Genomic DNA, 23,240 nt, shown 5'->3' on the forward strand with positions numbered 1-23,240 from the left:
AGGGTTTTGTGTGTGTGTGAGAGAGAGAGAGAGAGAGAGAGGAGAGAGAGGCGTTTTGGAGGTATTTTCTCACCACACCCACTTTTTGCAAAATGTTTAAAGGCTTACTAGGCGCCACATGACACAAAATGCCCGAATATTCCTAGTTTTGACTACGTATGATCTTACAAAGAAAAAATTTAATCTTATCACACAAATGTTTGTAAAGTGTGGGTCACAACCTGATTCAAAACTACTAATCATTTATAACTCTTATTATGATCCTGTGGTGGTTGAGGTTAAATTTTAAATTCGCATAGTTTCATAAGACTTTTACCATTTTAACTTTCTCTAGGTTAATATGTAAGTTAGAAATTTTGTTCATTGTTGTTTTTATGTTGTCACATGCGGTAGGTGTTCTATTTTCCTTAAAACACAATAAACGGCGATTTGCTAATCAACAAATTTTGTATCTTACAAATCTAAGATTGGTCTCTTTACATCTTTTGTAATTGATTTTGTATACAAAGTACAAATTTTCTATTTTACTCGATCATTGTTCATATGATATGTTTATTAATGTACTTTTGGGTTATTTTTTAAGTTGAAGTTGTATTTTAATGGTTTTACAAGGTAAATTATTTAATCCTGTTGAACCTTCCAGTACATCCCGGTTCAACCGGTTGTACCATTTTTATACCAAATCCGATACGAGTAAAATACTGGTTGTTAAAACACGTCTTAAAAGTTAAAATCCCTCAAAAGAATATGGGCCTGACGCCCATAAGCTCCAACAGCTACTAGCCCATCAGCATACAAGCCCATTGCCATTTTGTCCATTTATTGTTTAGAGCTCATATGCACAAATGAAACAACTATATTAGCAACTAACGAAATAAATAAATACGTAATTGATTTACGGAAAAAAAATTATTAGAGAGAAATCATATAGCATTTGCTTGATATTGAATTGAAACTTACATATATTCCAACAAGATGAAACATGATGAAAAACAACATCGATACAAAAGAACCACAAACAATCGAACATGCTAAGAAGTTTCATATTTTAGCACAGCAATTATATATGCTGTATTGCAAATAATGTAACCGAACTATGGATAAACTTCGATGAGATATCTTAACCCCAAAATCGGGGTTATCTTGTAACTGCTAAAGCCGGCATCAAGGAAGAGTTTTGCCCATTCTTCTTCGCTCCTCTCTCTTCCCGTCACCAAAGTCATCATAAGCATATCAAAGAAAAGTTGAGTCTCGAGCAAATCATCCTCTCCTTCATGAACCTTCACGATCATGTCTATGATGATTAACTTTCCTCCATTTTCCTTGCTTGGAATTGCTTCTCTGCATTGCTTCAGAATCTTCATGCATTCTTCGTCACTCCAATCATGTAAAATCCACTATTTTTTCGTACAAGGAAAGATAAATCAACTTAAGAAATTATTGTACACAATAAATAATCATCAAAACTTTTTGTTAATAAAGATTGATATAAACTTTTGAAAATAAATACTAATAAATGATTACATTAAAAACAGGAAATATTGAGAATACCTTAAGCAAAACTGCCTGAGCCTTAGGAATGGCTTCAAACATGTCTCCACCAACATAACTCAAGTTTTTACTGCCAACCAAACCATGAATTACATGAGGAAGATCAAAACTAATGCACATGATATTGGGAAAGGCTTTGGCAATAGCTTGGGCAACACTCCCAGTACCACCCCCAACATCAACAATGGAATACAACCCTTCAAAAACAGCCCCACAATGTTCAAGAACCACACTTGTAACAAGCCTTGCATCACTAGCCATGCCTTCATTGAAGAACTGATTAAGATTCGGCTCTTGGCTTGCAAGTTCCCATAACATCTTCTCATGGGTTGTGTGAACGGGGGTGACATCGTCGTTTTGGAACCATTTGCTCAATTGTTGCCATGGATCCACCAGCATTGGATCCAACATGGCTAGCAAAAAGGGCCTAACACTTAGTGGCTCTTCTTTTAAAAGCAATAGAGAAGCGGGAGCGAGCAAATAGCCCTCTTCTCCCCGCACCTCATTATTGCCTCCGTGTGTGGTGGGCACACTTTGTTTCACAAAGAAACCTGAGTGAACAAGGATGCGCATAAGCCGATAGACAAAAGGAGTTCTCTCCTTGTTTATACCAAGGGCTTCCACTAACTCAGAAAGCAACATTGGTGAACCGTGACGATTGATGATATCAGGTATTTCTAACTGAATTGCACATTTAAGTGACATGGATTTTATAAAGCTGAATAGATGGTTCCATATGTGAGCTTGAGAATGAAGTAACTCATCTTTACATAGCTCACCATTTTGTGTTGCCATCTCTTTGTATCTAAGAGACAACGTGATATGAACATACAAACTTGTTAATATATAGGAAAACATGTGAAGAGAGATGATTTTTATATTCGCATATTTTTTTTAAGCTTGCCATTTCACGTGGTCTTATACGCTATCGTTTACCATAAGTTATATTTAATTGGTTTTCAGATAAAATAAAGGGCTTGCTATTAATACACAATCCTAGCAGTATCATATATAGTAGTATAGTGACCAAAAATAAATATTTAAAAGGTAACTTAAATAGTATAATAAAATCCGTAACAAATCAAGAAAATATATTTTGTAGTAGTTAAAAAATAATTTAATATTTCATTAAAATGGGTGTGCTTTAGTATGCATTATTGCATTCAACTAATCTTGATATACCAAAGTACTTTTGACCATGTGTTTAAAAAAAAAATGTTTCCTCTCTGTAAAAGGGTTCAAGGCCAATCGTAAACAAATAAGTTTAGATTTACTAGTATAATTATTTTTATTTTAACAACAAAGTCAATTGATTGAAGTCGCACAACCACAACAAAGTGGTATACACTGGCACGTCTCCATAAGAAAAGCTCGTACATCAGTGAATTGAAGACCACTACGTCACCTAATTCTTGAGGAAACCCTACAATTGTGGTAAAATCCCCCAGAGGAGTCAGGACCGAACCTGTGACCTCAAATGGCCCAAGCTCTGCCCTTCATTTCCTATGTCGTTGGACCCAATGGTTAAATGCACAAGTATAATTGGATTGGTCTATGAGTTTATTGTTCTATAATAATTAATCTTGATATAATGGAATAGTATACTAGTAACTGGATTAACCTCTTCTAAACTTTTTATACATACTGAGAAAATACACATGTTTTAGTGAATGTATGTTGCTAAACTTACCCCTCTCTAAACTAATTGTTTATACCAATTTGATAACCAACAAATTACACAAAAAATGCGTAGAAGACAAAGAATGATATATGAACATAAAGGACTTTATCGTTCATCATGACCTACTTGAGGGAATAGAATAAATCTTTAGACTAAATTGGAGATCTTTGAAGAAGATGGTTAAAACGAAGAGCAATCGGACGATGTATTCTTGATAATAATTTGATGGAGACGATGATTGTTCTTGATAACAATGGAGGAGATGAAATGATGCATTCTAAACCCCTTTAATCAGATGCAAGCATGCATAACCAAGTCCCGCTGATAAGCCTTAAGCCAACTTTAACGCATAAGTCTTAAGCCCATAAACACGGCTTACTTGTATTTTAAGCCCATTATCTCCCATTAACCAGCTAGTAATACAGGTGTAAAAAAACCTGAACCCAGAACCAGACCCGAGAAAACCTGGAACCGGGTTTTTTTAAACCCGAGTTTTTAATACCCGAACCCGTACCCGATCTAAACTCGATAATACCCGAAACCTGGTTCTAATTATACCCGAAACCCGGGTTTTTTGCATACCCGAACCGAGTTTTTTTGCATACCCGGATATTAATGTTTGTGCACCTGTGTCTGTGTGGCACTTGGCAGTGACTGTGTGGCTGCCCATATTATAAATACTTGTTTAGAACAACACTTTTGATATACCAAACAACAATTGAAACCACAAAAAAATATATGTTTTTTATATCTTTGTTTAGTTGTTTATGTATGTTTGAATGAACTTTGAAGTTTGTATGCAAAAAAAATGGAGTTATGATTAGAAAAAATAAAAAAAAAACGAAGCAAGCCCGCTGACAGAAGAAAGTTGCAGAAAAAAGGTCTTTTTAATACCTGGAAATAGGGTATTCAAATACCCGGTTCAATACCCGACCCGGACTCGCTACATAGGGTATGGTTTTTCAAGCTAATACCCGGACCCAAACCCGACCCGAATATTGCTAATACCTGATTTTTCAATACCCAACCATACTCGAATCCGGGTTTTTCTGATACCTAATTGGTGCACCTCTAGCTAGTAAGTCAACAGGCAAAGTACACGAATAAACATATAAGCACAATCATAGAAATTGAAAAAATAAGTTTCACATTTTCAACAAAGGGAGGGCGAAAAAAACGTGTACCCCTTATATTCTTTAATATTATTTAATCTAATATTATGAAATAAATTAATATATTTGGTTTCTCAATGAAGATCCCCAAGTTCAATTCTCATTTACAATACTTTGGGGGACATAGGAAGACTGAAATCTTTGTGATATTCAGTTCGATCATGAGGGTATTCGGGTTTTACAACTAGTGGGTCTTCAGGCAGGTGGATTTTCCCCGAAACTGAAGATAACTTGGAGACGCTTAAGGGCTTCGTACGACTGGGTTGGGCCAGCTAACTGTGGCCTTTAGCCATTAGGTCACCCTATACAAAGTACCTATACATTTTATGTTCGTTGACCGTTCAAAAAATAAATATTTGGTTTTAATTTGGATGAACATGTATGAGATTGGTTTTAGGAAATTGTGGTGGTCTATGCTAGATATAATATGGATCCTCTTCTCATATATTCTAAGATTTAGTTTGAAACATGCTTATTGTCTTAATAGTTTTTTCATAAAGTTATTTTGAAAAGTCAGAATTTAAGGCTTTTTCAAAACTGTTTTTTAACCCTTTCAAAAAGCTAAATAAAAAAGATTTTTTTGATTGTCAAACGCATTTTAACTTATTGGCTTTTTAAATACACCAATAAGTTAATAACATTTTTTCAAACTCAATCCCAAACACGCTCTAAATTTTGAGTTTTGCCATCAGCTTCGATCGTTTTTTTTTCGTGCCTTCTGTCCTCCTAGATGGTACGAATTGTAATATGGTTAGTAGGATGTATATAATTAACTAATGAAACATTAATCATGTTGGCCTAACATAATACTGATTAAATTAAACAATCAATCAATAATGAAACCATAACATACCTAATGCTTTTATAGCTTTTATTGGTATGAACCCACAAGTGCTCAGTAATAGGGACAAGCGTTTTCGATACCGATTTGATACCGTCGATATCAAGTTTTGAGTTATCAGCATCGGTACGGCAGTGGTATTTTTGTTGATACCAAGTTTTGAGTTTTCAGTTCCGGCATTTCCCGAATTTTGCACGAGATACCGGTATCAAATATTTTTAAATTTCGGGATCGGGATTTTCAGATCGATATTGGTACCATCCCGAGCTCATCTCTACCCAACAACCAAATATTCTATTGAAACGAGATGGGCCATACGAGGGGTCAGGATGGTGTGCTGCTCGTTTTGGGCGCGCTTTAGACTCCTAAACGAGCCTACTACTTGTGGTCTAATTATAGGCAAACCAAAAGTCAGCCGCCATCAAAGCCAACACTCCAACTTCATTCTCAACCCCCCCCCCCCCCTACCCCCTAAACTTCACCATATATTCCAACCCTACTCCTACTTACTCATCTTTAAAACCAACACTTAAACCAATTCGGTAAACTGTTTGTCACTTTGTTCCAACCCTTTAAATCTTTTTAATAATCACCCATCAACCATTTTGTCTAGTTTCATAATATTATCATACTTTATTTCCTCGAGGAGATAATAATAGTTTTTTTTTTTTTTTTGAAAGGCAAACAAAATATATTATAGATAGAAAAAGCTAGCCAGAGGCTAGGCTAATATGCACCAGAAGGCAGAAGCCACTGCACATGCAGCCACCCAAAACAGACATGAACAGACCAAAAACAATAAACCATCCGAACATAAAATTTACAATATAAAACGACGTCAATCCTCCCATGTGAGACCCCTCTTCCTCCTTTTATTCTTAATCCAAAGGAAGCCCAAAACTTGTATCTCTTCCATCAAGCCCAAGACTTGAGTCGGAATACCCCTATTAACAAGAGCATTCCTCCTTTTCCATAGGCACCACACAGTGATTAAGCATGATGTTCGGGTATTTTGTATATATATTAGTGTGTTAATTATGTAGTTGTGTTTAGTATATTGTTAGAACTTTGGTACTTCATACGTGCTTTTGTATTTCAGGTCATTGATCGTTAAAGATGCTAAATTGGAGACTTGTACGAGCATGAAATGATATCTTGGGAATACCGGAGCATAAATTGAATTCTTAGGAAGTGTTAGAAGGATTCGGGAGGAGTTTGGATGAGAAACCTAAAGCCGATGCTAAAACAAAACAAGATGGGTTCACAAAATGCGACCAGGAAGTAAAACAAGCATATCCTGGACTAGAAAATGAGTTACGGGATCCATAATATATGAATTTCGGGTTTCTCGATGAGAAGAATCCAAATATGAGGTTATCTTCTATCGCGTAGCGCGATGGAATGGTCATATGGCCATCGCGCTACGCGATGGTCCCTAGAATCGTGAAAGTTAGGTTTTTTTCATATATTACGTTTTGACGACCCTAGACGGGATTCTTCACCTTCCAGTTTTTAGAGCAGAAAGGAGAGCCACCATCACTTCCAATCATCTCTAGGCATCATCCATGTTCTATTACATCATAACCGAAGTCCGAGAGATGCCGAGACGCGGCTAGATCCTTCGAGTCATACCCGGGATGTATAGTTTGTAATCTTTCAGTTATTTTCTCATGTACTAGAACTATTGATTGTAATTATGTTGATGTTAATCTATGAGTATTGACGTCTAGTATTATTGTGCACAACGTCAGTTTAGGTTTATTTCGATCAGAACGATTAGTGTGCCAGTTGCTATGATAATTGTTTATAGGATTGTTTGACCTGTTAATTGTGAGAAAGCATACGTTTGCCCTTAGTTGAGTCACACTGGCAGGGACCGTTTGATAACCAGTGCCGTGTGTTAGCGAGCGTGGATGCCTAAGGTTTAGCCAGTTAGTCAGTCTATAGTTGACACAGGATAGTTTATCTATTATGTTCATGAGTTTGCTGTTAGTTTGCTTACTTGGATTCCCGGGTGTGATTTGTCTTTGTTAACTGATTGAAACTTTGATTACTTGTTCGTTTACTATAAAACAAAACTGTTTGCTAGTGTGATCAGCACTTTACTTTAACTACTTCATAATGTTAGGAATCAGTTTCACTGCACACTGACCACATACTCCTCGTGGTTCGACACCCTACTTACCCTGACTAACTTAAGGTGATTAGGACACTGATTTAATTGTTTTTGACTAAATAGCAACTGTGACATTCGTCAATTTCAGGTCTTGTTTGTATTCGTTTTTGTATTTGTTTATTATGTAAACCGACCCGATTTGTAAACCGAAGCTTATGTTATAATCAAAATGATGGATTTATGTTACAATATTGTTTCACACTTGTTGGGTCTTGAAAACATCATACCTTTATTTTTATTTTTATTTATTTATTTTTTTATTATTATTTTTTGTTGCTTTGTGTTTTTGTCTTGATCCATTTTGCATGAAAACTCTTGTGTCTCACACCCATATTTGACCACCAACATTACCCTATATATACACCACCTTTCCTCTTCATTTTCCCTTGCTACAACTCCAAAAAAAAAACTCTCTCAAAAATCAAAGATTCAAGGTTATCTTCTTAAGTGTTCTTGAAGGTTTTTAGTCTTTCATCTTAATTAGTTTATGTAGCCTTATTAATACTTGTTTATGGTTGTGCAACATATATATAATATACACCCCTTGTTTACCTTTGGTAGTTACTTCTCCGATTCCGGTCGGTGAGGTTTCGGACCTCATAAGGCAAGGCTTCATGGAGGGCTTCGTGTCCTTGATATATATACATCTATATAACTTGTTCATACATATTAATTTTGCTTATTTTAGTTTGTTGGTCATGTTTACAAGTTCCATGGTTATGGGTTTTTAAGAGTCTATGCTTCGGTTTAACCGTAAATAGCTCTAAACCGTAAACCGAACTTTGTTACTAGTTTTGTTAAATAATTGTTTAAACATACTTACTGTTAGATCTAAGTTTCTAAAATCATTTTTACAAATTCTATGGTTATGGGTTTGTAGAATCTTACCTCAGTCTTAACCCGAAACACGATTCGAACCGAAAACCGAACTTTTGTTTAAAGACTTTATTGCTAACTTTTGGTTGTAAAACTTAAAGTATTTTTTTTATTTATTTGTACATTATTATACAAGTTCTTTAGTGTTTGGACATGTGGAAACCAAACCGATTCTTACTCGCTTAAGACACACAAGTGTGTTTTTTTTTAGCCATCAAGGCTTATATATTTCTTTAAAAATAGTAACAAATTGATTTTTAAATATTTTCTTAAGTACTTGGAAATGTTGGATCCAACTTGATCTCATAACAAAGTTTGGACCGACAAAACCGAACACTCGCTTAACGTGCGTTGTTAGTTCTAAAACAATGGAACTACATACTTGGTTAAGTCTTATTAAATTTTATTGAGTTATCTCATAACATTTAATATTTTGGAAAGTTGACTTTGGGTTTGACCAATTATCAAGACCCGAACCGACAACCCGAACACTCGATAAAAAAAACCGTTTTAGTATCTTTATTCCAAAGGGATTTGAATTCTTGCATTTTACCCACCTTATTACTTAACATAGGTTGAGTAAATATTAAGGTTAGATACTTTAAACCGGTTTCGAACAAACTTACATTTTTTAAAGGGTTATTATTATAAATTCTTAAAAAGTTACATTTTAAACCTTGAACTTTAATTATTTACATTTCTCAACATTTATTTTGTTTAAAGACCTTCAAGACAACCTTTCTAAATTCAAGACTTCTTTTCTTTTTAGGCATTGTGCGTTAAACTCGTCGTTCCGACAAATCTCCAAATTATCATCTTTCAAGTTTACTACTTGAAGGTGAGTACTTCATACCCCATTTTTCATCTTTTATTTTGGGGGTGAAATTTCATAACTAATCAACAAAATGCTTTATATTTGAATCTTAAAACACAAACGTAGTTGTATACTTTACCTAAATAATTGCTTGATTTTGTGTTCTATGCTTATATGCCTATGTGTTTATCGCTTTTAGTTGGTGGAACTATAAAATCCTAGACTATTTGGCATCCCCTTATAGCAAGGTGTCGTTAACGTAATGCAATTAACGATAACTATAAAATTCTAGACTATTTGGCATCCCCTTATAGCTAGGTGTCGCTAATGTGTTTAGCGATATCTATTTATCCAAATTACCACTTTTATTTATCGTTTCGTATGCAAGTTTTGTGGCTATCTTTATTATATACTAATATGATTAAACTTATGAATTGCTCACCAACCTTTGTGTTGACAAACTTTATTTTATGAAATGTTGCAGGATTGCATCTTGATTGATTTATGATTGTGAAGAAAACGACATCAAAGACCTTAGGATATTAGTAAAAATGAACAATATCAAATTTGACATATTTTGTGATATCTTGTTTTTTGTTTATTTTATGGATAATTGTTATGTGACATTTTCGATGTTGTGAAATGAAATGAGTTTATTAAATGATGTCACTTTAATTAGTGTCATGTGCTTATGGACAATCGTTACACCTCGGCATGTTCCGCCTTTGGTCGGGGTGTGACAGCGACAGTCTAGCATCAAAGCACACCGCATGAAGCACAATAGCTTTTTCCTTCTCAAACATTGAGAACTTGTGAAGCTCTAACACGTCACGGAAGCTAAATAAAAATATCGAATGCATCTTGCACCATTGAGCCAACACACTCCACATAGATTGTGCCAAACCACATGAGACCAACACATGCTCCACCGTTTCTTCAACCTCACCGCAGAATGGGCACTCGTTCAAGGCGACCGGAATATTTCTTTTGCCCAATGCATCAAAAGTCGGCAACCGGCCCATCATCGCCCTCCAAGCGACAAAAGTAACTTTTTTTGGAATCAACCGGTTCCACTCAAACTTAAATTCTGGGGCTACTAAGTTGTTCCTTACCAACCTATCTTTAACTAATTTAACCGAGAACCCATCGGACATGTCAAACTACACCTCATCCTCCTCCTCCTCAGTGAGTAGCATCCTTTGACAAAGTTGAAGCAACTCTCTTAACTCCCCTATCTCTTCAAACTCCGTCGGCGATCTAGACCAATCCCATTGACCACAAATCCACCTATCTTGCATAAACAACCACTCCGCCACAAAACACCCTTTTGACTTCTCTAGACCAAACAGTTTTGGGAACCGAGTACCCAACGGTACCGTACCAACCCAATTGTCTAACCAAAACCATGTCGACCGCCCACTTTTCACCAAATTATGGAAGCAACTTTTCAACTCAACTCCAGCCTTAGACAAAACCGAGTCAAGTCTGACAATACGACTCCATGGACCCGAGCTAGTTAATTTTTCTGGAATGTCCGACCAAGATCTCGAGGAGTGGGTTTTGAACCGACACCACCACTTTGAAAAAGAGACATGTTTACATCTTTCAACCGCCTGATGTAACCCAAAGTGTACATCTTATTGCATTGAATTATCCTCATATTTGTGTTAAACTCCATGCAAATTCATTGGTTTTGGTACTTATTATAGTTATTTGTGAATTTGCAGGTCCGGACGCCCGCCCGACAAAGAAAACATGAAAAAGGGCGTTTCGGGGACAAAATAGGCAATCTGCCAGACTTGCACGACCATGCTTGCCCGTGCCAGAGCCAGTGTCGCAAATTCAAAGGTGCACGACCGTGCATGGTCGTGCGGATGCCCGTGCAGGATCTGCACGGCCGTGCTGGCCCGTGCCGATGACCGTGCCAGAACAGAGAAATCTGACATTTTGGTCAGGTTAAAGCAGGGTGTTGACTTTCCACTTATATGCACGACCGTGCATGCCCGTGCACGAGCCCGTGCCAGACGTCCATAAGCTTAAATATACCTCCACTACCCCCATTTCAAGTGTGGAGCCTTAGGGGAATTCTCTAAAATTTCTGGAAAATTGTTGTGTGTTTTCTAGGGAGAATTCAAGGTTTCCATCTTGTATGATCATCCTTGCAAGTAGCATTCATCATTCATCTTAGTTTACAATTTCTTGTTTCTAACAATGCTTTGTAAGATTATTTTGATTTTGGTTGTTGTATTAAGCCTTATGGGCTAATACTTTTACTACTTAGATTATGTTGAAACTCCTACTTATGTGATATTTTATCTATGCATGATTTTGGCAAGTTGGTTTTCTTCAAGTTTATGATATGTTCTTGAATAGAGTTTGATGGTTGAATGTTTGTTTTAATTCCTAGTCTTGTTAGTTTGATAGATGCTTAGCCATAATCTGTTGGAAAACTATGTGTTGAGTATTTGTTTATGAACTTAGTTTGTGTATGCATACTTTGTTTATATCACTAAGTTAGGAATGACTAGTGAAAATTAACTTGGTTATGAATTTTAACAAGCATGAAACCTATCACTTGATATTGGAAAATTGTATGGTGATAATATGATTCTTTGAGTTGGTAAATATTTGCTAGGGATTAAGGCCATAATTCTTGGTTCATATTTTGCTAATTAAAAGTTTCATGTGTTTAACTAGTATTCTTGAACTTGTCTATTTTACATGATTTTAGGTGGTTAGTTTGTTGTTTTCACTCTAGCTTTCCTTTGATTATGAGATTAGGTAGTTTTGACAAACTTACTAATCTATGTTTATTAACTTGTTGAAAACCCATCTGTTGTTTTGTTGCTAGTATTAGGTTGCCTTGATTGGAATTTAATGTTGGTGCTTAATACAAGATGTTTGTCATTATCATTGCTATTTTGTCACTAAGTTTGAGTGGATTCATAGTCTAAGTAGCCTTGTTGGGATTGATTATTAGTTGTATTTTATTTGCTTTGTCATTGTTGTATGCTAGCTTAGTTACTTGAAAAAATTATTTGGATTGTTTATTTGGTTAAATTAATTACTAAGATTTAGTATCAAAAGTTAACCGTGGCAATGGATTGACACTCGGTTCTTACCGATATTTTGCAACAAACGATAAGTACACTTGCCTTTTGTGTGTGGTTTGGTTGTTGGTGAAAACCATTTTTTTTAAAACCCGATTTGTGTGAAACTTTTATCCAAATCTTATATATATTTATTCACACATGTCGAGTTTTTGGCGCCGTTGCCGGGGACACGGTGTTTTACTTTTGAAAATGATACAAGTAATTGATTTGCCTTGTTGATATTTTTGCTCTATGTTATTTTAGTCTATTTCATTTTTATTCATCTTGTTTTATTTAATTTTAGTTATATTTTTAGATAGTTTTCCGTGTCTTGTTTGTTTCCATTCCGCATTTCTTTCGGGTGATGCATGTCCACCACACCTGGTCCTGATCTTGTTTCCCCCTTTTCTGAACCCGAGAGACATCTTCGAGAAGGTTTGAGGAGAAGAGCACGAGAAATTTCCGAGGTCATTGAAAACAAAGTTTTGGAGGACGACGCGAATCCCGAGGTTGAAGAAATGGTGGATCCGAACAATCAAGGTCGCATGGATGATTTCGCCACGCCGTCCCTCGATGGCTATGGCAGCGGTGTTAGGGAGCCCGAGATCACCGTGAGTTTCGAGATCAAGTCAAGTATTATTCATATGGTCGAAAATTCCGTTTCTTTCCATGGCCTCTCGAATGAGGACCCTCATTCTCATGTTGCGCATTTCCTGCGATTATGTGCGACATTCAAGATCCAGGGGTGTACGGACGACGCTGTGAGACTCCGACTTTTTCCGTTCTCACTTCGCGGGGCTCCCTTGGAATGGTTAGAGGCACTCCCTTCCGGTTCCATCACCACTTGGAACCAATTGGTTGAGCAGTTTCTTCTTCAATACTTCCAACCCGATAAAACTGCAAGATACCGTGAAAAAATCACTGGTTTTCGTGTTGATGATGATAAGTCACTTCATGCTGCATGGGAGAGGTTCAAGGGCTTGTTGAGAAAATGCCCTCATCACGGTTTGAGTCGCGGTCTTCAGTGTCGTACGTTCTTCGATGCTTTATCCGGAGCACAGAAGCAGGCCGTTGATCAGGTTGCGGGAGGAGATTTCGGTAGGTGTACTCCCAACGAGGCGTTGGATGTCTTGGAGCGAGCTGCTAAGAAGAGCTTTGCATACAATCCACCTCGTAGTATCCCTTCCACTAAAGGCGTTCTTCATGTCGATTCTAATACTCTTGTTTCCGCCCAGTTAGAAGCCTTGACCAAAAGATTTGACCAGATGCAATCCGATCTGGCTAAGCCTAGCACTAGTTGTGGGGTGTGTGACGGGAAACACCAGACCAGTCAGTGCCAGCAGGCCATGGTGGTGGAGGATGTTGACTTTGTAGGTCGCCAAAACAATGCCTACAGCAACTCCTATAACCCGGGATGGAGAAATCACCCAAATTTCAGTTGGAAAGATGGTGGTGGCAGTCAAAATCAGAATCAAAAGCCACCGGGGTTTGACCGAAATCCAAATCACCAAAGTCAACCCCATAACCAGTCTTACCAGCAAAAGCCTCAGTTTCAGGGTTCCAGTAGTGGTGGTCAGTCTAGTGGTGGGTCTAGTGTTGAAAATCTTTTAACTCAGCTTTTGGCTAAAACCGAGACCTCAAACAAACTGGCTGAACAGAGGAACCTTAAGATTGATGAGACTCTCCAGAGACACGATCTCGAGTTGAGGAATCAGAAAGCGTCCATTCAAACCATCGAGAATCAGGTTGGACAGATTGCTCAACTCCTCTCTGCGAGACCACAGGGTAGCCTTCCGAGTAACACTGAGATTAATCTGAATGCCGAGGCTAAGGCTATTACCCTGAGGAGTGGTAGATCCACCATTCCTGTTGATGCATCGATTTTCACACCAAAACCGATAGCCAATGAGATCGAGACTAAGACTCCTAGTGAGGTGCACTCGAGGTTAACCCCAGAAAGTACCGCACAAACCAGTGAGCCAGTCAGGACTTATGTTCCTCCCATTCCATACCCAGGCCGTTTGAAGAAGCAGAAGATGGAAGAGCAGTACGGGAAATTCTTAGAGCTTTTTAAGCAACTTCATATCAATCTTCCGTTTCTCGATGCATTGAAAGAAATGCCTAAGTATGCTAAGTTTCTGAAAGAAGTCCTCTCAAATAAGAAGAAAGTAGAGGAACTTTCTTGTGTGACTTTGAATGAGGAGTGTTCGGTGGTTCTTCAGAATAAACTGCCCAAAAATATGACCGATCCGGGCAGTTTTACCATTCCATGTTTGATCGGTAGTTTGACGGTTAGTAACGCTTTAGCCAACCTAGGTGCTAGCATAAACTTGATGCCTTATTATGTTTTTGCAAAGCTAGACCTAGGTGAGCCTAAACCTACTCGCATGAGCATTCAGCTTGCCGACCGCTCGGTGAAATACCTGAGGGGTATAGTTGAGAATATGCTTGTGAAAATCGACAAATTTGTGTTTCCTGTTGACTTTGTGATCTTGGACATGGATGAGGATAAAAATGTACCGCTCATCCTAGGTCGACCTTTCCTAGCCACTGCTAGAGCTCTCATTGATGTCTGCACCGGCAGACTCACTCTTAGAGTTGGAGACGAGGAGGTGACCTTTGATATTGGGAGATCCATGCGCCACCCACATGATCATGATGACGTGCTATACATTGATACTGTCGATTCTTGCATTTGTGAGCACATACAGGACACGAGTGAGGAGTACTCTTTGGATACTCAGTTGTGTGTTGGAGGGATTTCTGACTTGGTTAGTGGACCTCTATTTGAGGAGTTGGTCTATGGTGCGGATCACGAGCCTCCTGAGTGTTTAGAGAGGATTGAGGATGTTGATCGCGTTGCCGAGCCTAAGGCAAAACCTTCTGTTGTGGACCCACCATCTATCGAGCTAAAGGAACTCCCGTCCCATTTGGAGTATGCCTTTTTGGAGGATGGGTGCCGCTTGCCAGTTATCATTTCTGCTAGTTTGTCGAGCGAGGAGAAGGTAAAGTTGCTCACAGTTTTGAAAATGCATAAGCACGCGATCGCTTGGAAGATCATGGATATAAATGGGATCAGTCCATCCTTTTGTACCCATAAGATCTTAATGGAGGAGGAGTATAAACTCGTGGTGCAGCACCAAAGGCGTCTCAACCCTAATATGTAAGACGTTGTGAAGAAAGAGGTCATCAAGCTTCTCGATGTTGGATTGATTTATCCGATCTCTGATTCCCCATGGGTGAGCCCGGTGCAGGTCGTCCCGAAAAAGGGCGGTATGATGGTTGTTGTAAATGAGAAGAACGAGTTGATTCCTACGCGTACCGTCACGGGATGGAGAGTTTGCGTTGACTACCGCAAACTCAACGATGCCACGAGGAAAGACCATTTCCCACTCCTCTTCATTGACCAGATGTTGGAGCGACTGTCGGGAAAGATGTACTATTGCTTTCTTGACGGTTTCTCATGATACTTTCAGATCCCCATCTCTCCTGAGGATCAGGAAAAGACGACATTCACATGTCCCTATGGCAAATTCGCCTACCGGCGGATGCCCTTTGGACTGTGTAATGCCCCAGCCACGTTTCAGAGATGCATGGTGGCAATTTTTCATAACATGATCGAGGACTCCATGGAGGTTTTCATGGATATTTTTTCTAGTTTTCGGGAGTTCTTTTGATCAGTGTTTGAGAAATTTGGAGAGAATGTTGGCTCGTTGTGAGGAGGCCAACCTTGTTCTTAATTGGGAGAAATGCCACTTCATGGTAAAGGAAGGCATTGTGCTAGGGCATAAGATTTCACAGGCGGGGCTTGAGGTTGATCGAGCAAAAATTGCTACCATTTCGAAGCTTCCGCCACCCAATTCGGTGAAGTCTATTAGGAGTTTTCTTGGTCACGCGGGATTTTATCGGCGATTCATAAAGGACTTTTCCCAAATCGCCCGCCCGATGACAAAACTCCTTGAGAAAGATGCCCCGTTCGTTTTCTCCTCCGAATGTCTTTGGGCGTTCGAGCTTATAAAGGAGAAATTGGTGAATGCCCCTATCATGGTTGCCCCCGAATGGTCCTTACCTTTCGAGTTGATGTGTGATGCTAGTAACTTTGCAATCGGGGCGGTCTTAGGTCAAAGGCGGGATAAGCACTTTCACCCGACTTATTATGCGAGTAGGACACTAAACGATGCGCAGCAGCATTACACGACTACTGAAAAGGAGCTCCTTGCTGTTGTCTTCGCATTCGATAAATTTCGGTCTTATCTTGTCCTTTCTAAGACCATTGTGTTCACGGATCATGCAGCCATTCGTTATCTATTCAGTAAACAAGACGCGAAGCCGAGACTTATTCGATGGATTTTGCTGCTGCAGGAGTTTGACATTGAGATCCGTGACAAGAAGGGTGCTGAGAATATCGCGGTTGACCACCTCTCCCGTCTTGAGTGCTCAGCTTCATCGGAACAAGTAGGGGTTCACATAAATGACAATTTCCCCCACGAGTTCCTCATGCATATCGAGACACGGGATGAGGATCACCCTTGGTTCACTGACATTGCGAATTTTCTTGCTAGTGGGATCGTGCTTAAGGGTTTGACTCACCAGAAAAAGAAGAAATTCTTTTCTGATGTCAAGCATTATTTTTGGAAGGATCCTTACTTGTTCCGTGTTGGTGCCGATCAGCTTGTGCGTAGGTGTGTGTATGGTGACGAGGCTCAAAAGATCTTGAAACACTGTCACGAGGGCCCGACCGGAGGGCACCATGGATCCACATCCACGACGAAGAAGGTCTTTGACGTCGGGTTTTTCTGGTCAACCATCTTTCGTGATGCTCATGGCATGGTGCAGTCTTGCGATGCTTGCCAAAGGGCAAGCAACATCTCATCACGAGATGAGATGCCCCAGCGACCGATTCAGGTCTGCGAGATTTTTGATGTCTGGGGCATCGACTTCATGGGACCTTTCCCGACTTCTTTCAGCTACCGTTATATCCTAGTGGCCGTTGATTATGTTTCAAAATGGACCGAGGCGCAAGCCTCGCCCACAAATGAGGCTAGGTCGGTGGTGAAATTCTTGAAGAAGTTGTTCTCCCGCTTTGGTGCCCCTAAAGCACTGATTAGTGACCGAGGGACACATTTTTGTAATGCTCAGTTGGATAAGGCATTGTCCCGGTATGGTGTCCATCATCGCTTCTCTACACCATATCACCCGCAGACGAGTGGGCAGGTTGAGGTCACGAATCGGGGCATCAAGAGGATTTTGGAGAAAACGGTTAGTCAGAACCGTAAGGATTGGTCCGAGAAATTGGATGACGCACTGTGGGCTTTCCGTACCGCTTACAAAACACCGATTGTTACGACACCATTTAAATTGGTGTACGGGAAAGCGTGTCATCTCCCTGTTGAACTCAAGCATAAGGCATACTGGGCATTGAAAAGTGTAAATCTTGATCTTGCATGCGCGGGTAAAAACAGGATGGGTCAGTTGCATGAGCTTGAGGAGCTGAGAGGCCAAGCTTATGAGAATTCACGGATTTACAAGGAGAGGATCAAAAAGCTTCATGACGCCCGGTTGAAGGACCAAAAACAATTCCAAGTGGGCGATCGTGTTTTTCTTTATAATTCTCACCTCCGTTTATTCCCCAGGAAGTTGAAATCCCGATGGTCCGGCCCCTTTAGTGTGAGACAGGTGTTCGAGTACGGTACCGTTGAGATTGGCCATGATGATGGACGCATTTTCAAGGTGAACGGTCACCGTTTGAAACACTATTTGGGTGAGCCGGCCGAGACAGTTTTGGAAGTTGTCGACCTCCACCCCATGATCTAGTGTGGGGAGTGTGAGTCTAGCTATCGACTCCGTAAAAATTTAGCATGTTTAGGAACTTTGTAGTTTTTGAGTGTTTGTTTTATTCTTGGTTGTTTTTCGAAGAGTTAGGCTATCTTTGTTCTTTCCGGTTTCGTTCTTTGAGCGAGAGATAAAGGGTTAGGGCTCATAATGGTCTGAATCGGGAATCATTTTGGTTTGGAATTGAGTGGAATGCTGTCAAATTGGCAGAATGAGAATTGGTAGGCCAAAATACTCTTGCACGGGCTCCTGCACGACCCCGCACGGTCGTGGGTTTCACCTCGGGAACCGTGCAGACGGTTTTTATCAGTTTTTAGCCCCTACCTACCCCATTTTCATCCATTCCACTAGCCTTACAGCAGATTCCGACCCCCTAACCCCCAAATCTCTTGTTCTTCACCGGATTTCCACACAAAATGTATGTTTAATCTTCCTTTCCATCTTTCTTTTCATTATTTTTCATTGATTCTAGGGTTTGTTCATTAGGAATTTGGGGTTTTTCTAATCCTATCACTTTTGGGTCGAATTTGCCCTAATTCCTTGTTGTTTTGGTTAGTTTTAGGGTTGTATTTGGCTATTCTGGGCTTGATTGCATTGAATTTGGTCGATTGGGTTGTTTTCCAGCAGCAAACCGCCGTCTGCACTGTCTCTGCAGACACGCACGGTCACCGGCACGGTCCCGCACGGCCGTGCGTGGTGGTTTCTCGCTGGAAATCTGCTAGCCTGATCTGGACTGATTGCCGAGTTGCGCGGTTTCCGGCACGGTCTCGCACGGCCGTGCACTGTAAAATTTTTGCCAGACTTCCCCAGTTGGCCAGTATGCTTTCTTAAGACCCTGTGCATGGTCCGGTCAATTCGCAATGCCTTGCATTGCTTTTGGCATGACTATGCCGAAGAGTCAGTCGACCCGTGTTTCGTCTTTCCTTTGTCTTTTGTTTTGCTAATTCATCTCTCGTTTGACAGATGTAAGCTTTGGCGGAGGAGGAGTAAATTCGTTATGGGACGCATCCCGTGCTACGAGACGCTTGAACACATAAACCAACGCGAGCGTTTCGATGCACTGCTCACAGATCCATGGAAGCGCCTTCTCTTCATTCGTCGGCCCGTCTTTCTCGAGCTTACCTTGGAGTTTTTATCTTTTTTCTTCGTGGACCCCCTGATTTTGGATCCTCATGACAGCAATAATGGGGTCCAGTTTCGGTTGGGGGGGAAGTGGTATACATGGTCGCTTGCCACCCTAGTTAGCACCATGGGTTTATATACCGATGAGGAGATTGAGAATGAGTTGTTTGACGGGCTGAGAGGTTTTTCGAGTTCGGAGGACAGGCACGCTTTTTGGTTGCGGGTTACCGGAGAACCGCATGACAGCCGTTCGTCAAAGGCCACACTACTGTTAGACCCCTTACACCGACTGCTGCACCACTGTATTCTTTATTGCATTGGGGGCCGCGGTGACAGTGTGGGCAATGTCGTGACCCGGGATCTTTTTCACTTTTACTGCATTATTGACGGGCATGATTGTAATCTTGGGTTTAGTGTGGCCGAATGTTTCAGTCGAGCGGGTGGGTCCACTTCTGGTAGTTCCATTTGTGCTGGGATGCTCATCACTGAGCTCGCCCACAGACTTGGAGTTATGGATTTACCGGCTGCTCAGAATTTGACGAGGATGGGCGAGGGGATTCTCATTGACATAACTCGACTTCGGGCAATGAGGATTGTGATGGTAACTGGGAACCAAACCATATTGGTTGACAGGCGGGGTCGCATTTGGGACCCGCTTCCCCCTGCTGACGACGATGATATGCGGAGCCAGGGGGAGCCATAGCCAGGTCCGATACCGCTGGATTACGAGCATCTTTGGCAGAGGTTTGACCAGTTCAGCCTCAACCAGGAGCAATTCCAGCTCGCCCAGCAGCAGTTTCGGGCAGAGCAGTTCGATCAGCGGGGTCTGCTTGACTACACGGCTGATTACACCCGCCGTGGATTTTAGTGGATGTTCGCCTATGGACAGGCCCATGCGAGCCACAGTGGCTTCACGGTCCCGGCTGCGCCATCTTGGTCCTTCGGCGCTTCTTCATCGAGTCACCCCGCTGGCATGCAGCCACCACCTTTTGACGCACAGTTCTCGCAACCTGGTCAGTTCACCATGGCCGCTGATCCGTATGGTGCTTCCCTGTTCGCGAACCAAGACCCGGAGCCTACTGGCTCTGTTTTGGACGACATGACTGATGATTAGCAGTTTTTTTTTATTATTATTTGTGTTTTCTAGACTGTGGTAGTTATCTTTGTGTGTAGATTTTTTCTCTTGTGGTTTTATGATAAATGCTATCCTTGGATGTGTTTTGGATTATATTTTACTTTCTGTTGTCTTGCGGTGGTTGTGTCTTGTCTTGCTTTGTCATTGCAGGTGGTCCTAGTGCACAATTGGCGTTGCCGGATTTTCACCTGGATCTGACCGGGTCTATAGTCTGGCAGTTTTGCATTTTTCTGGGGAGTTTTCTATTCTCTCTCTTATACATTTCATTTTTATAGTTTTTTGTTGTGCAACGAGGGCGTTGCACAATTCAAGTGTGGGGAGAGAATTTTATGAATTTTGTTTGTCCAAACTTAAAATTTTTGCAAAACTACTAAGAAAAATTTTTGTAGCAAATAATAACTACTAAACAATTTTAATTCAACTTTAATTGTTTTGTCAAAGCATAAATTTTTAAGACTTTCAAGCCGAAAAATCTTTAAAAAGACATGCATTTAAGCATGACAAACAAGATTCACATTCTTATCTTGCAAAAGTTACCCATTCCGCCCATTTCCGTGAGTTGGCCTCATCAGATTTTTTCTCATGTTTTTGCGGGCAATTGAGTGAGCCGGGTGATTATTGTAAGATAGAACTTGTTTTTGGGATTGCATTTTAAAACCATATATATAAATACATGGCATAAACCATTGAGGAATTTAGGATAAACCCTTTTTCTAGCCATTTTTCCACTTATATTTTCCTTACACACATTATCCGCTTAGTAACCCATGTTTGGCCTTTTCCCGTGTTTTTATTATTTCGCCCTATTTCTATCGCCACTTAGCCATATAGCCTTTTATATTTTTACCCATTTTTGGTTAGAAATCCGGTTCGGCTAAGTTAGTCATTATTTCTTTTGTATTTCATTTTTGTTGTTTTCTTTTATTATTCATTTGGGAACTTTAGAAGCACAATGTTTCTCCCAAGGTGAAAAGTTATATGTAAATATTTATTACTTATGGCAAAAAAAAAAACAAACTTTGGAAGAAAAGAAGAGAAGTTATGAAGTTAGTTCATCATATTTTTAGGTGAAACTTGATTCCAAAGAGCAATTTTTGGTTTGTTAGCTCTCGGCCCGTTTAAACCATTTGGTTTAGTTAGTTAGATTTTGTTGTATAGCTAACTTAGTTCCGGATTTTCTAGCCGTTTAGACACTTTTCCCAAAAATTCCTCACCCTAACCCTAAACCAAGTTACAACCCTCAAGTACTCGTGTTTTATGCCATGTATGTGTCGGTTTGATTTGACCCTTAAACAAGCCTATGCTTTGCGCAGTCATCGTCTTGGCATCGAGTGTTCTCAACATGCACTATTACACGCATGATCACTAAATATAGCCGAGTGTATGAGTGAACATTGTTGGTGCTTGTTGAAAACCCATCATGTTGTTTTGTTGCTAGTATTAGGTTGCCTTGATTGGAATTTAATGTTGGTGCTTAATACAAGATGTTTGTCATTATCATTGTTATTTTGTCACTAAGTTTGAGTGGATTCATAGTCTAAGTAGCCTTGTTGGGATTGATTATTAGTTGTATTTTATTTGCTTTGTCATTGTTGTATGCTAGCTTAGTTACTTGAAAAAATTATTTGGATTGTTTATTTGGTTAAATTAATTACAAAGATTTAGTATCAAAAGTTAACCGTGTCCATGGATTGACACTCGGTTCTTACCGATACTTTGCTACAAACGATAGGTACACTTGTCTTTCGTGTGTGGTTTGGTTGTTAGTGAAAATCATTTTTTTTAAAACCCGATTTGTGTGAAACTTTTATCCAAATCTTATATATATTTATTCACACACGTCACCGCCCAATTCCCAACCCACCAAATTTCTACCGGAGCCACCACTTTATCCCAAGCCACCCAATTGATTTTTGCCTTTTCTTCCGATCCTCCCCATAAAAACACCCTCCTCAACCTTTCAAGTTTATCTAAAACGCCCGCGGGAGCCTTAAAAAGAGAGAAGTAATAGGTTGGTAAAGAATTGAGAACCGACTTTATGATCGTGATACGCCCCCCGAACGATAGTTGCTTAGCTTTCCGACTTGCCAATCTCTTCTTAAATACCTCTACCACCGGGTCCCAAGCGCTAATACCGGTCATATGCCTTCCAACTTGGAGACCTAGGTGTATAAATGGCAATGCTCCCACCCTGCAATGAAGAGAACATGCCATTTGATTCACCTCAGTACCACTCACCTTAGTGCCAAAAATCCAGCTTTTAGAGAGATTAATGCGCAGCCCCGAAATCATATAGAAACACCTCAAAATTCTGCCCAAATTACGCACATTCAAAGCATCCCATTCGCCAATGAAAACCACATAATAATAATAATAATAATAATAATAATAATAATAATAATAATAATAATAATAAGGTATATTGGTTTTTATCAATCCCACCTACGTCTTTTGGTCACTACTGGTCCCAACTAACAAATTGACTGCTGACGGTCCCAACTTTTAACGTATTTGTTCATAACGGCCCGCGACTAACAGAATCCTAACGCCGTTAGTTTCAAGTCGTAGGAAAAACGTCCCGAAAACTCAACATTTTCGTCCAAAACATCTTGATTACTTCGTATCGGACCTTTAGGAACCTTTTTCTAGTAAAAGCTCTAATTATTAAGGTCGTCGGAAACCCTAGAACCATCGTTGGAATCTCTTTATGGTGCTCAAGTGGTGGTAGTTGGTTGGCAGTGAGTCAATTGGTGGTGGTGGCCGTGAGTCAATTGGTGGTGGCCGTGTTTAAATGGTGTTTTCCGGCAAAAAAAATTGACTTTTTCGACCAAAAATGTTTTTCCGACGACCTGAAAGTAACTGTGTTAGGATTCTGTTAGTCGCGGACCATTAGGAACAAATACATTAAATGTTGGTACCGCAGTACCCAATCCATTAGTTGGGAAGGT

The 23,240-nt window shown here is 39.9% G+C and overlaps 1 protein-coding gene and 1 non-coding gene across 2 annotated transcripts; both read right to left on the reverse strand.

Annotated features, from left to right (window-relative positions):
* Positions 1 to 1,089: 1,089 nt before the first annotated feature.
* LOC143617052 (trans-resveratrol di-O-methyltransferase-like) lies at positions 1,090 to 2,346 on the reverse strand. The gene is made up of 2 exons (XM_077089715.1): positions 1,552 to 2,346; positions 1,090 to 1,397 (listed from the first exon to the last, which is right to left on the reverse strand). The coding sequence occupies exons 1-2, from the start codon at positions 2,344 to 2,346 to the stop codon at positions 1,095 to 1,097; spliced, it is 1,098 nt and encodes a 365-aa protein (XP_076945830.1). The 3' UTR covers positions 1,090 to 1,094.
* Positions 2,347 to 13,107: 10,761 nt separating this feature from the next.
* On the reverse strand, positions 13,108 to 13,212 carry LOC143617056 (small nucleolar RNA R71). Its single transcript, XR_013150767.1, has one exon. It is a non-coding gene; the product is annotated as a small nucleolar RNA R71 (small nucleolar RNA).
* Positions 13,213 to 23,240: the final 10,028 nt, after the last annotated feature.

This window comes from Bidens hawaiensis, unplaced genomic scaffold (assembly GCF_021521415.1).
Source record: "Bidens hawaiensis isolate Kalapana, Puna unplaced genomic scaffold, B.hawaiensis_p1.1 tig00051718_1, whole genome shotgun sequence".
In the NCBI taxonomy this organism is placed as follows: Eukaryota; Viridiplantae; Streptophyta; class Magnoliopsida; order Asterales; family Asteraceae; genus Bidens; species Bidens hawaiensis.